General features: G+C 38.9%; 1 protein-coding gene across 3 annotated transcripts in view; it reads right to left on the bottom strand.

Moving 5' to 3' along the window:
* Nucleotides 1–362: 362 nt before the first annotated feature.
* Nucleotides 363–13,740, bottom strand: part of LOC122549806 (neurexophilin-1) — a 125,417-nt gene continuing 112,039 nt past the window's right edge. For all 3 annotated transcript variants that reach the window (XM_043689867.2, XM_043689865.2, XM_087986840.1), the window contains one exon: nt 363–1,560. In XM_043689867.2, the coding sequence (XP_043545802.1) occupies nt 799–1,560 (762 nt within the window). In that variant the 3' untranslated portion in view covers nt 363–798. The remainder of the gene's footprint in view (nt 1,561–13,740) is intronic.

The following is a 13,740-nucleotide window of genomic DNA, read 5'->3' on the forward strand; positions in this document are numbered from 1 at the left end:
CCTATATTTTCTATTGCAATGTCCAAGTGAAATTGCAAAGTGTGTTGTCAAAGTTTGTTTCTAAATATGGATACTTAAACTGGCAGCATTCAGCTTTGGTAGCAGTTGAATATATTTGTCAAACACCTGTGTAGCAGTAGCTAACATTGTGGCATCTGCCACAAATCAATATAATCATCAATAAATATCCAGTGGAAGATGCTGTATCAACAGCGATGCAAAACATTTGTTCTGAGTGGAAATTTGTATTTGTTTAGGAGTCTGTCTCAGTTTACACAATCCATCCATAATAAACATCCTGGACCAAAAGCACCATCATACATATTCATCAAATAAAGAAGCAAAAGTCACAGGGAAATTTTCAATAATTATTGATGTGCCATAATTCAAGGGTATCCACATTTTGAAACTGAAATCTTTTAGTATTTTATTACTATTTACATATCATATCTTCCAGAAATAAAATACTTTAATACAGCAATGAATAATATGGTATATGTATACCTCTTAAATTGTTCTTTCACCAGTTACATTAATTATAATAATTTTTTGTACATGAATTTGTTGTAAGCTATAATGGCTACACAAATAAAAGGTTATTTTTTTCATTTCATTTGTTCTTAAAACCATAAACAAGCAAGAGAGACAGTTACAAGTTAATGGTCATAGGTAGCTGAAATAACACTGAATAAACTATATACAGTACAAACCATTCATACAAATGAAGACTAAGATATAGAATTCATTACAATACCATAATTACAGTAACCGTTTTCTCAGATGCCAATCAGGTCACCCTCAGCCAGAGGGGAAATATGGAGTGTCACTGTGGTAATTGTAATCTGGACACACTTTCTGCACTAGTTTATAATCTGTACTGTAAAATGAAATATAAATACATATAACCTTAAAGGGTTTGGAGCACAGCCATGACACATGGCTTTGCGTTTGCTCCTGGTAACAGGTTTTTGATGGATCATAGTTGCAAAGCGTAGTCTTCTTTGCCTTGTCCACTTTCTCATACTCAATACGGCAGTTAAATGTCTTTGAATCTTTGGCATCAATCACCGTCTGTTGAGCCAAGTCAAATTCCACAATTTTTGTAGGGGGTACCAGGCTGACAGAAACATTCCCCTGGCCAGTTGAATTGTGACGGAAATAGACACTAAAGGTACCATTTCCATGGTCCACTATTTTGCCTGTGATGAGTAGATTTAGCTTGACAGTTTTGATGTTGGAATGGAAGTCCCCCCAGCCAAACATTTTCTTAAATTTGCCCGTTTTGACTATAGGTCGCCTCTTAAGTCGAGGGCGGGGCTCCTTCTGATCTGATGCATTTCGTAACCAATCCCATATGTCCTGGTCAGAGTACGGTACTGGAGTTTCGTAATGCAGGTCCACAGCAGTAGCATTCTCTTTGCCAGACAATGTCTGTGAAAGCAGACGGCTGATGGAGAGGTCTTTGCTGCTTTCTGTCCATATGTGTTTTTGCGAATTCTTAGGGCTGTCAGTTTTTAGAAGTTCTGATTTCTGCGGATTATTTCCATGAACGCAAATAACCTATAAGTATGAAAAAAAAAGAGATTTTGCTCAACAACTGTAGAATTACATCTGCTCACTTACTATGTGGATAACATTGTCTTACAATAGCAATGATTCAAACTAAACTTGCACTTCTATGGAGTGTGATCACAACTTTCAAAAGTATTTCTATGCATTTCAAATGCAATACTTTGAAGTAGAGAGACCACGAAATAGACACATGCAGCAAACATCCACATATTTCAAGATCATCAAAATAATAAGATGACAGAGTTCTAATGGTGACAGAGGACATGGGGAAAACTCCCTCATCATTAAATAGTAATGTATACCCAAATTGCTGAAACAGATATATGAAGCTTATCATCTCATCCAAAACATAGTGAAATGATGACAGATCAGAACTCCAAAGTACTTTTAGACATGTTGAACTTTTAATTGTCTGTTAAGAGAGAACTGCTACAACCAAACACTGACTGTGGATGTAAATCCAGTGACTATCTGGCACAGTCCTGTTTGAACATATGGAATGGCTCACCTGTATAGAGTCAGGAAACTTCAAACAGAAAGACAAATATCCACTCATAAAGTTCTCTCGGATCTTATATGTTTCAATTAAGTCACCACTGACTCTTCTCAACTTCAGAGAATACAGATCTAGCCTGTATAGCTTTTCATCATAAGGCAATCTGCTCTTTCCAGGTATTAGTCCAGTAAACCTTCTCTGAACTGCTTCCAATGTATTAACATCCTTCAAGAGTATGGTGACTAGCACAGTACACAGTAGTCCATAAGTGGTTTCTCGATGTTCTGCTATTTACTCTTCACCGATAATCAAAATAACAGTTCGTCCTTTTTTTTACTACTTTTACTTTTTAGGATTCACTTCTTCTTCCTGATTCTTCCTACATTTAGTAACCTAATAAACTCACCCACTCTTTTTAACTCAAGGAAGCCTAGTTGAATTGGTTCCTATTAAAACTATGAATTAATTTGGTCTGGGAGAAAGGTATCCACAAGGGAAAGGATACATTTTAAATTAGCCTTGCTGCAAGCAACTTGGGGAGCAGATGAATAAACAAGTTCATCCTTCCTCACTCAGGTGATTTGGGTTTCCGAACCAGAGTAGTAACAAATTGAGGAACCTCACGTGCAGACACACTCTAACAACTGGGAGCTCCTGTCCGTGATTGAACCCAGAGAAGATACAAAAGAATTAGAGTGTGCAAATCATTACTTTGAGACCTTTTATTTATATTGCAAAAGACTTTCTTGAGTTTGCATTGCTAATATAGAAATATCTAAATTTAGTGCCTAAGCATTCTTCGGTACAATTAAATGATTCTGTGAGGCATTTGGGATTAGAAGTTTTCTCAAAAGTCAACAACCTCAAAATTTTAAAAGGGATGGCCACGGGTTTACAGGTGGAAACTGAGGATAATGAAACAAATAGAACATTGGTAGAGAGGTTAAAATTAGAGAAGGAGGGAGAGAAAGTGAAGAAAGAGAGAAACAGAAGTGAGAAAGAGTAAGGAGGGATGAGGGAGAAATTGGCAGGAAAGATAACTTGAATCAGGACTGCTCAAGGTGGGCGAAAGAATTTTACTTTGTCCCATGAAGGTACTTTTGACAGCTGAGTCAATTCACTTTGCTCATTTATTTTTGAATTCTGATAAAGCAGATTTTTTTAGAAACTTTGATAATTTCTTTCAAACCATGTGCACAGTAGATAAGTAGCCAACTTTGCAGTAATAGTATCCTTATTACTGTAAAGTAAACTTTTCAGGGAAGTTTGGGAGGTTTATTAGCTGTTACTTGAGGTAGATGCCACTGATTATAAGGCAGTAGAAATGGCCATTTTAAGATCTTTAAGACATTTGGCCATTTCAACACATTTTAGTGACCTCATTACAGCCTTGGTTCAAACATACAAAAACAAGCTAAATTCCAAAAGTGAGCTGAGATTGACTGCCCCTTGTTAATTGACTGAATGTGGCGTCAAGGAGCCCTAGCAACACTAAAGTCAATGGAATGAAAGGACACACTCTCCGCTGTTTGGAGTTATACCTGGCACAAAAGAAAAATGCTGTGGTTGTTGAAGGTCACTCGGCTCAGCTTCAGGACATCTCTGCAGGAGTTCCTCAAGATAGGGCCCTAGACCTAACCATCGACAGCTGCTTCATCAATGACATTCCCTCCATCATAAGGTCAGCAATGAGGATGTTTTGTCATGATTGCATAATGTTCAGCACCATTTGCAAGTCCTAAAGATGCTGGAATTGTTATGTCCAAATGCAGCAAGACCTGGACAATATCCAAGTTTGGGCTGACAATGAGAATCTCCAACTAGAGAGAATCTAATGATTGCTCCTTGACAATTAGTGGCATTACTATCGCTGAATCCTCAGCTATCAACATTGACCAGAAACTGAACTGAACTAGGCATACAAATCCTGTCACTACAAATGTAGGTCAGAGGCTAGGCAGCAAGTAACTGGTCTTCTGACTCCCAAAACCCACCATCTACATGGCACAAGTCAGCAGTGTGATGGAATACTCCCCACTTGGCTTTATGAGTGCACCCCCAATAACAATCAAGAAGCTTAAGACATTCAGGACAAAGCAGCCCGCTTACTGTACCACACTCAGAAACAGTCACTTCTTCCATGCACACTGATGGTCAGTAGCAACCATGTGTATTATCCACAAGTTGCACTGTAGAAATTCACCAAGGCTCCTTAGACAACACCTTCCAAACCCATGACCACTTTCATGTAGAAGGACAAAAGCAGCAGATACATGAGAACACCATCAGCTGACTTAGAAATATGTCACTATTCCTTTAATGTCACTGTGTTACAGCACATGGACTGCAGCAGTTCAAGAACAAAGCTCACCATAACCTTCTCAAGGGAAATTATCTTCTCATAATCCTGACTTAGAAATATATTGCCAACGCTTCACTATTGCTGGGTCAAAATCTTGGAATACTCTCCTCTAAGGGCATTATGGGTCAACCTATTGCACTTGAACTGCAGCAGTTCAAGAAGGCAGCTCACCATAACCTTCTTAGGGGCAACTAGGAATGAGCAATAAATGCTGGCCCAAGCCAGCAATGACCATGTTTCATGAGAGAATGAAAAGAAACATAGGCTTTGCTGATAGGGCTAGCATTATATTTTTAAGTCGGAATGGTGAGTAGGTGCAAAGGAACATGTATCTGCTGCCCTTGTCATTATGTTTTATAGATAAAGTTAAAAATCACACAACACCAGGTTATAGTCCAACAGGTTTAATTGGAAGCACACTAGCTTCCAATTAAACCTGTTGGACTATAACCTGGTGTTGTGTGATTTTTAACTTTGTACACCCCAGTCCAACACTGGCACCTCTGAATCATGACTATTTTATAGATAGTACACACTGCTTCTACTGAGCATCAGTCATGGAGAGAGTGGACATTTGTGGATATGGTGCCAGTCAAGCGAGCTGTTTTGTTCTGGGTGGTGTCAAGCTTTTTGAGTATTGGAGCTGCACCCATCCAGGAATTTTGACATTGTGTTTATGAGGTAAGTCCAGTTGAGTTTATGGTCAATTGTAACCCTTCAACGATGTTGATAATGGAGAATTCAGTAATAGTAATGCCATTTAATGTCAAGGGGTGGTGGATGGATTGTATTTATTGATTAATGATCATTGCCTGGCATTTGTGTGGCATGAATGTTTGGATGCTGCCTGACCTGCTGTGCTTTTCCAGCACCACTCTAATCTAGACTCTGGTTTCCAACATCTGCAGTCCTTGTTTTTACCTTACTTGCCACTTGTCAGTTCAAGATATTGTTCAGATCTTGCTGCATTTGAACATGGACTACTTCTGTATCTGAGGAGTCATGAATGGTGCTGAACATTATGCAATCATCAGTGAAAATCCCCATTTATGACAGAGGGAAGGTCATTGATGAAGCAGTTGAAGATGTTTGGGCATGAGAGGACTACCCTGAGGATCTCCTGCAGAAATGTCCTGAAGTTGTGATAACTGACCTCCAACAACCACAACCATTGTCCTATGTGTCAGGTATGACTCTAACCAGTGGAGAGTTTGACCCCTTAAACCCACCGATTACAGTTTTACTCAGGCTCCTTGATACCACATTCAGTCAAATACAGCCTTAACATCAAGGGCAGTCACTCTCATATCAACTCTGGAATTCAGTTCTTTTGTCCATGTTTAAACCAAGGCTGTAATGAGGTCAGGAGCTGAGTAGCCCTGGCGGAACCCGAACTGGGCGTCACTGCACAGGTTATTGCTGAGCAGGTGCTGCTTGATAGCACTGTTGGTGACATTTTCCTTCACTTTACTGATGATTGAAAGTAAACTGATGGGGCAGTAATTGGCCAGGTTAGATGTGTCCTGCTTTATGTGTACAGGATATTCCTGGGCATTGTTTGGTAGATATCAGTGTAGTAATTGCACTGGAAGAAGTACAGGCGAGTGGCAAGTTCTGGAGCACAAGTGTTCAGTACTATTATGTGAATATCATCAGGGCCCAGAGCCTTTGCAGTATTTAATGTCTCCAACTGCTTCTTGACATCATGTGGCATGAATTGAGTTGTCTGAAGACTGGTGTCTGGTACTGGGGACCACTGTAGGAGGCCGAGATGGATCGCCCACATAGCATTTCTGGCTGAAGATTGCCGCAAGTGTTTCAGCCTTATCTTTTGCACTGATGTGATGGGCTCTGCCATCATTGAGGATGGAGATATTTGTGAAGCTTCCTCCTCCACTGAGTTGTTTAATTATCCATCATCATGGCTTACAAGTAGCCCCGTTTGGTAGCTTCCCCAGGTTAATACCTTGCTTTTTAGGTATGCCTGGTGCTGCTCCTGGCATGCCCTCCTACACTCTCCTTTGAACCAGAATTTTGATCCCTGACTGAGTGGTAAACATTGAGTAGGGGATATGCCGGGCCAGACTTTCCTGGAGTAGAATTCTACTGCTGTTGATGGCCCACAGTGCCTCATGGATGGCCAGTTTTGAGTTGCAAATCTATTTGAAGTTTATCCCATTTAGCACGGACGCATCTGCAGCAGACAGATTGGTAAGGATGAGATGAAGTATGTTTTTCCCTCTTGTTGGGTCCCTCACCACCTGCTGCAGACTCAGTCTGGCAGCTATGTCCTTTAGGACGCAAGCAGATCGATCGGTAGTGCTGGTGCTGAGCCAGTCTTGATGGTGGAAAATGAAAACTCCCACCCAGAGTACATTTTGCACCCTTGCAACCATCAGTGCTTCCAAGTGTGTTCAACCTGGAGGAGTACTGATTCATCAGCCAAGGGAGGTCGGTCCATCTCCATGAATTAATAAAAAACTTGGATGCCATTTCGTACCGAAAGTATGCCATCAAAATTTAGTACCCTCAACTAAAGGTATTTCCTCATCTTACTTGACCCAATTACCAGCTCGCTCCTCCAATCACTATCACACACTTCATTTCAACACCTTCAGCACTTATTGCAAACTGCTCCTCTCTTCACTAATAATACCTTCACTTCCTTCCAACTGTAATATTCCTTATCCTAGTAACACTAATCTCAAAACAACTCATATTCCCACACTTGCACACTTCCTTCTTTGCTCTAGGGTAAGTTTTCACACAATTGCAGGGAGCGGGCTGCATCAGGAAGAGACGCACAATTCCCTCCATGTACTGTCACTACTGGAAGAGCAGGTAATAGATATTGCGGACAGGGGAAGCATGAGGAGAGCGACATCTGGCAAGGCTGGACAACAAGTCCTGCAGGGTTTTAAACTATCTTTCCCTTCTCACTTGATGCATGACAAATTGCTGCTGCTTTCAGAAGCTACTCATCTGTTTCTGTTTACTCAGACCAATATATGCTACAGCCTGTCCCTTTCTTTCATTTCATATCCAGAAGCTTTACACAACCCTTCAGGGAGAAGAAGATGAAGAGGGCAGCCAAGATTTTCTTGTTTTCCATTCAAGCAAACATGACTGAAGACAAGCGGTTGGATTGTTCATACGCCAGCCTGGTCACGGACAGTTGATATTTCAACTACATACCAAATGTTTGCAAAAAAGAGAGAAAGTCATTATAATAAAATAGCAATTATATAAAGATTGATGCATTATTGGTATCTAACACTAGATGGCAAATGAGCATTTTATAAATATTGTGCCATAGTCACAAAATATTTACAGCCATTTAAATGCCTAATAAATTTATTCTATTAGTTTTCTACACTTTGATTTGTTGAATCCAATACTGGACTCCTGAAAGTGGGACATTGAAGTCCAAACAGAGGATAGTTACAGATTTGAAATTTAACAATTTCATCAGTAACTACCTGCTGAGCAGGGTAGAGAAACCCTTTCAAAACAGAAAGTTGTGGAGTCAGTCCTCAAAAATGATCAGAAAAAGAAGCAGCTGTCAGGGAGACAGTCTTATAAAACTGCTGAGGTGATAAGGAAGAAGGAAGAAGATGGCAATGCAGCACAACAAAGAATTTACTTAAGCATTCAAAACAATATTATTCAAGAAAACTTCATGTTAATTTAGGTAGATGTTGGCTATTATAGGAGAAAAATATTTGGAATAAGGATGATTTTTTTTAGTTGAATTACTTTCTTCATAACATTTTTATATTCAATTTTAGCATATGATTATTGAATCTCTGATTCTCTGATCTTCATCTTGTTAATTAATAACTGTATATTAAAATGTAATTAGTTCCTTTTTAGAATATTGACCATAAAGAAACTAAAGCTTTCTGTTTTGAAAACTTGATTGCCTCAAATTACAGCATGATATACAAACAAGGTTAAACGCCCATTAAAATAGCAGGGATAGGAATTCAAGTTGTGCATTAACATCTTATTGTATAATTACAGACCTTAGAATTTCATAATCCTGTAGCCACATATTACAACCAAAAATTAGAACTGGATGAATTTTTGTTTTCATATTTAACATATATGTGTTTAGATGAATGTTACCCTTCTACAATTACTGCAGATTTAAATTAACATTTGGAGGTCAGAATTGCTACTTAGACTTTAACCTGCTGTGGTATAATAGAATAACGAAAGACATGGGAAAAAATGATTGTACACACTGCTAAATCTAACAGTTACAGTGTATTGATACAAAATGTCATTTTACCCAGCAACTGAAAACTTTTATCTCAATTAGCATGAAACAGGAAGTTAGTTACCTTCTTGATATCTTTGGAAGTGCTCTAGAACTCTAAAATGTTAGTCAAGTAGTCTTAACAAGTGGAAGATCATGAGAAAATATTGAGAGATGGTGAGATGAGTCCATCCTTGTGACATTATAACGCTTTAGTGATTATTTCAGTGTCTTAAAAAGGAAAGTCAACAACAAAAATAAACAAATATGAAAATAACAAACATTTAAAGTTTGCTGTGATTGAAGCTACCCTGTATTTATGCAATGTGTAACAGAAGGAATTTCAAGAAATCATAATACAACAAGTGGAGCTGATCAGCAAAGGAGTTTCAAAGAGAAAAATGTTATTTGCAAATCAGATAAATCCACAAAATTCTAGTATGCTGTATTGTATCCTTTGTTGCACCATTAGCTATGCATGTTAAAATTTAGTTACAAATTAAATTAAAATGATCAAATTTGTACATTTAGATTACTTCTAGCAATCAAAAAATTGTTTCTCAATTTATTTTTTTTTTAATGAACACAATTGTCCGCAAAATAGATCAGCTTTGGGATTCACTTGCATGAATGTCTAACATCTCAATGCTTGCTTTTCAAGACTTTCTCTTCTGAATTGAACTGTCTTGTCACTGTAATATTTAATGTTTCAGGGATATTTAGTTCTAACATGGAACGTTTCTTTCCTTGACTGGAATAAATCTGTGCAATATTATTCAAAGTATCTATGGAAAAGGGTAAATATTTCTTAACCAAAACTGCTTTCTAAAAATATGGAAGATTTTATGATCAGCAAAGAGGTAATTTGTAATGTATTGTCACTGGGCTCATAATACAGAAACCCAGATATTGCACCAGAGACCTGTGTTCAAATTCGAATGATCAAATTTGAATTTTAAAAGTCAGGAGTTATAAGTCTAATAATGTCAATGAAATCCATTTGATTCACTAATGTATTTTATGAAAGGAAATCTGTCCGCCTTATCTGGCCTACATGTGACTCCAACATAGCAATGACTCAACTCCCATTTGAAATATCTTAGCAAGCCACTGAATTGTATCAAATCATTAAAATGTCCCCAAAAAGGAATGAAACTGGACAGACCACCTGGCATCGACCTAGGCACTGGAAACCACAATGGCAAACACAGCCCTGTCAACCCTGCAAAGTCCTCCTTGCTAACATCTGACAGTTACTGCCAAATTCCAAAAGCTGTTTACAGTCTGGCAAAGTCATGCTCACGGAATTGTACCACATAGACAAAGTCCCAAACTCCACCAATCCCATCCTGGCTATGTCCTGTCCAGTAGCAGGACAGAACCAGCAGATGTAGCAAGACAGTGGTATACTATCAAGAGGGAGTCTCGTGGAATCATGTCAAACATGGGCAAGGAAACCATCTACTGATTACCACTTACTACTGTTTCCCCCTCCTGTCCATTCGGCTGATGAATTTTAGTCCTCCTCCATATTGAACACCTCGTGAAAAAAGCACTGAGGGTGGCAAGAGCCCAGAACATACCCTGGATGGGAGATTACAATGTCCATCACAAGGAGTGGCTCAATAGTACCAATATTGATGAAGATGGCCAGTGTGCTAAAGGATACAGCTGCTGTACTGGGTTTGCAACTGATGGTGAAGGAACCAAAAAGATGGAAAAAAAATGGTTGGCCATATCCTCACCATGTTACCTGCTGCAGAAACACCTGTCCACCACAGTATCAGTAGGAGTGATCAGCAAACAATCCTTGTGGGGGTCAAATATTATCTTCACACTGAGGACACGCTACTTCACGTCGCAATATCACAATGCTAAATGGGGTAGAATAGATTTCAAATAGATCCAGCAGTTTAAAATTGATGATTGATTGCAGGCCATCAGTAGCAGCAGAATTGTGCTTAAACACAATCTAAAACCTCAAGACACAGTATATTTCCCATGCTACCACTACAATCAAATCACGGATAAACCCTGGTTCAATGAAGATTGCAGGAGATCAGGTAACAAGTGAAAGACAGAGCTAAGTGATCCCCTAACCAACGATCAGATCTAAGTTCTGCAATTGGACTACATCCAAACGTGAATGGTGGTAGACAATTAAATAACTCACTGGAGAAGGAAGCTCCACAAATATCCCCATCCTCAATGATGGGGAAGCCCAGCGTGTAAGTGCAGAAGATAAGTGCAATGATCTATTTCAGCCTTCTCTGAAGGTCCACAGGATCACGATTACACAATATCAAGAAACGACTGACAGCACTGAAACAGCAAGGGCTGTGTGCACTGACAATGCTCCAGCTATAGTACTAAAGATTTACGCCCCTGAACTTGTCATGCTCCCAGCTAAATAACTCCAGTACAACTGCAACACTAGCAACATCTGGCAAGGTGGAAAATATCCAGGTATGTCTTGTGCCCAGAAAACAAAATCAAACCCAGCCAATCTCCAACAAAAACAGTCTACGCTTGATCATCAGTAAAGTGATGCACAAACTCCCTTCATCGCCAATGAACAGTATCAGCAGTGAGCATCAGATGCACTTCAGAATTTGCCAAGGCTCCTTCTAAACCCATCATCAATATCTTCTAGAAGAAGAATAGCACATACACATCACAACCTGCACATTCTGTGATGTAAATTGTGGGATTTATGTGTATACTTATTAATATTATGCATTGTAAGTTTGAGCTTCTGGTTTTTGTGTTAGTAAACAATGTGTCTGATGTTAACCATTAACATGCGAACATTTCTGTAGCCATGGTGATTTTTTTAAAAACAAAACAATTTTCGAAGCCTGGCTTTGGAGCGAATACGTTTTGTGCATTATTGATGGAATTTAGCTTGTTTTGAGACTCAGTATGGTAAATTAACTAACTTCAAAGTTGGTTAGAGATTTCTGTAACTTGTACTTTTTTAAGCTTAAGGGAAATATTCATATATGAGAGAGGAAGATTTTTAGTTTCATTTTTATCTTTGTGTAGAGAAATCTTATAAAGTCCTTGAAATAGAGTGGCTTTGAAGAAATGTGCCCCTGGGAAGGGAAAGTTATATAGTGGGCTATGTCACCTTAGAATAGGGAATTAGTGTTAGTCCCAGACCAAACAGATTGGGATAATACACTGAAGAGGTTAGTTGCAAAGGTAATCACTTTGGAGTATTTCTGGTGCATAATTTAGCTGTATTGTAGTAAAGTGTATAGCTCAGAATTTGAAGATGGCTTCAGAGGTTGCTAAGAGTTGTCTAGAACTAGAAGTTATAACAGAAGATTATTTAAAATCTTTGACTCAGCATAAACTGTGGGATTTAACAGATATATTGAAGGTAGAAGTTAAAGCAGGATGTTGTAAGATTTTGATCGATAATACAACATGCAGAATTGAAAGAAAGGAAACCTGCTGTCACAGTAGGAATTAGCTAAAATACAGGTAGAAATGAAAAAAACCTAGATTTAGAGAAAGAAAATGAAAAAAACATGAATTAGGGAAAAAAGGAAAAGAAAAAACAAAGAGAAAGGGATAAGAAAGAAAAACAAGGAATAAAGAGAGAAGGAAGAGAAATATAGCGAAGATAGAATTTGAAACAAATGTTGAGACTATTTTGGACTTCCGTGCCAAAGACAAAATGTGAATCTCTACATTATATTGAAACAAGTTTCTTTCTTTATGCTTGCAGATTTTCTTTGCAAGTTTGTACTAAATTTCAGCACTCTTGTTGCACCCTTAACAAAGTCATTGAAAAAGGCAAAAAATTCAAATGGATGCAAGACTATCAAATGACTTTTGAAAATTTGAAAGCAATACTAACGACAGCACCAGGTTCAGCTTTACCAAATTATGCATTGCCAGTCAAAATCGTTGTTGGTGCCAGTGACATCGGTGCAAGATTAAAAGACAGGACTGAATGGCCTTTCAGTTATCTTTTTGTCAAAACTGACTGCATATCAACATAAATATCCAGCTGCTGAAGAGACAGTGAGTCTTGTACTGGTTGTACACCATTTCAACATATACATCACAAATAATGTGGACGAACTGCTATTTCTATATATTATAATCTTTTGATTTTTGAAAAAAAATAATTTGGGACCGGAACTTACAATTATTTCAATGGGGTTTGATTCTCCAGCCGTATAATTTGAAAATCATTCATGTGTCTGGAAAAGAAAATGTCATTGCAGATGCTTTATCGAGGGTGCTCATGACAGAGACTGCATGATCTGCAAAAATGACTTTTGGTTGGGCTTTTGCACTGCAACTGGCAGTTATAAAAGAGTCAAAACAGCATGACGCTATCTGCAAAGAATTGGTGGTTCAAATGAACAGGATAAGCAAATATAGCTGTCACAGTGGTGGGCTGTCCATCAGCTAGAAAACTCATGGCAACCCAGTAATGTCCATTCCCAAGTACATTAACATGGTTAAAAGCAATCAGTGACCTGCCTGATCCGCACCATGTGTCCTGGACCCTGAAGGATGGATTTCCTGCCGCTAAGAACTGTTGGCCAATTAGATATTGGCAGTTCTTCAGTACCTGCTGTGCCATCTGGAGTTGTGGTCACCACCAGTGCTGCAACAGGTGCTCAGAGGCAGAGCCAGCATAGAGTCCCAGAGACCAGGTTGGTGGAGCAGCCTTATCGGGGCCAGTCAGGAAGGCCCTCAGTAAAGCCTGCTGGGGAGGAAGCAAGGTTGGTGTAAAGGTCAGAAAGAATCCTCCAGCAACCCTTGTTGCCCACAGGTACATATGTTGGACACAAAAGCTTGCTGGTAGGCTCACTGAGGAATACCTGGCAGGCTTGCTCACATGGCATTGCCCATCACCCCATCCCTAGTGGCAGCAAGCTGATACCCTTTAAAGGCCGATGATGAATTTAATGAATATCTAGTTGGTTATTTCAATGCATTCCATGTGTTTGTTTTCCAAATCTCTCAATAAGATACCGAAAGATCAAAAGCTTCTGGAGGAGCAGGAAAATTCAGGCAACGACT

The sequence above is a fragment of the Chiloscyllium plagiosum genome, unplaced genomic scaffold (assembly GCF_037043375.1).
Source record: "Chiloscyllium plagiosum isolate Xiang-an unplaced genomic scaffold, Cpla_swu_hap1 HiC_scaffold_5, whole genome shotgun sequence".
Lineage (NCBI taxonomy): Eukaryota > Metazoa > Chordata > Chondrichthyes > Orectolobiformes > Hemiscylliidae > Chiloscyllium > Chiloscyllium plagiosum.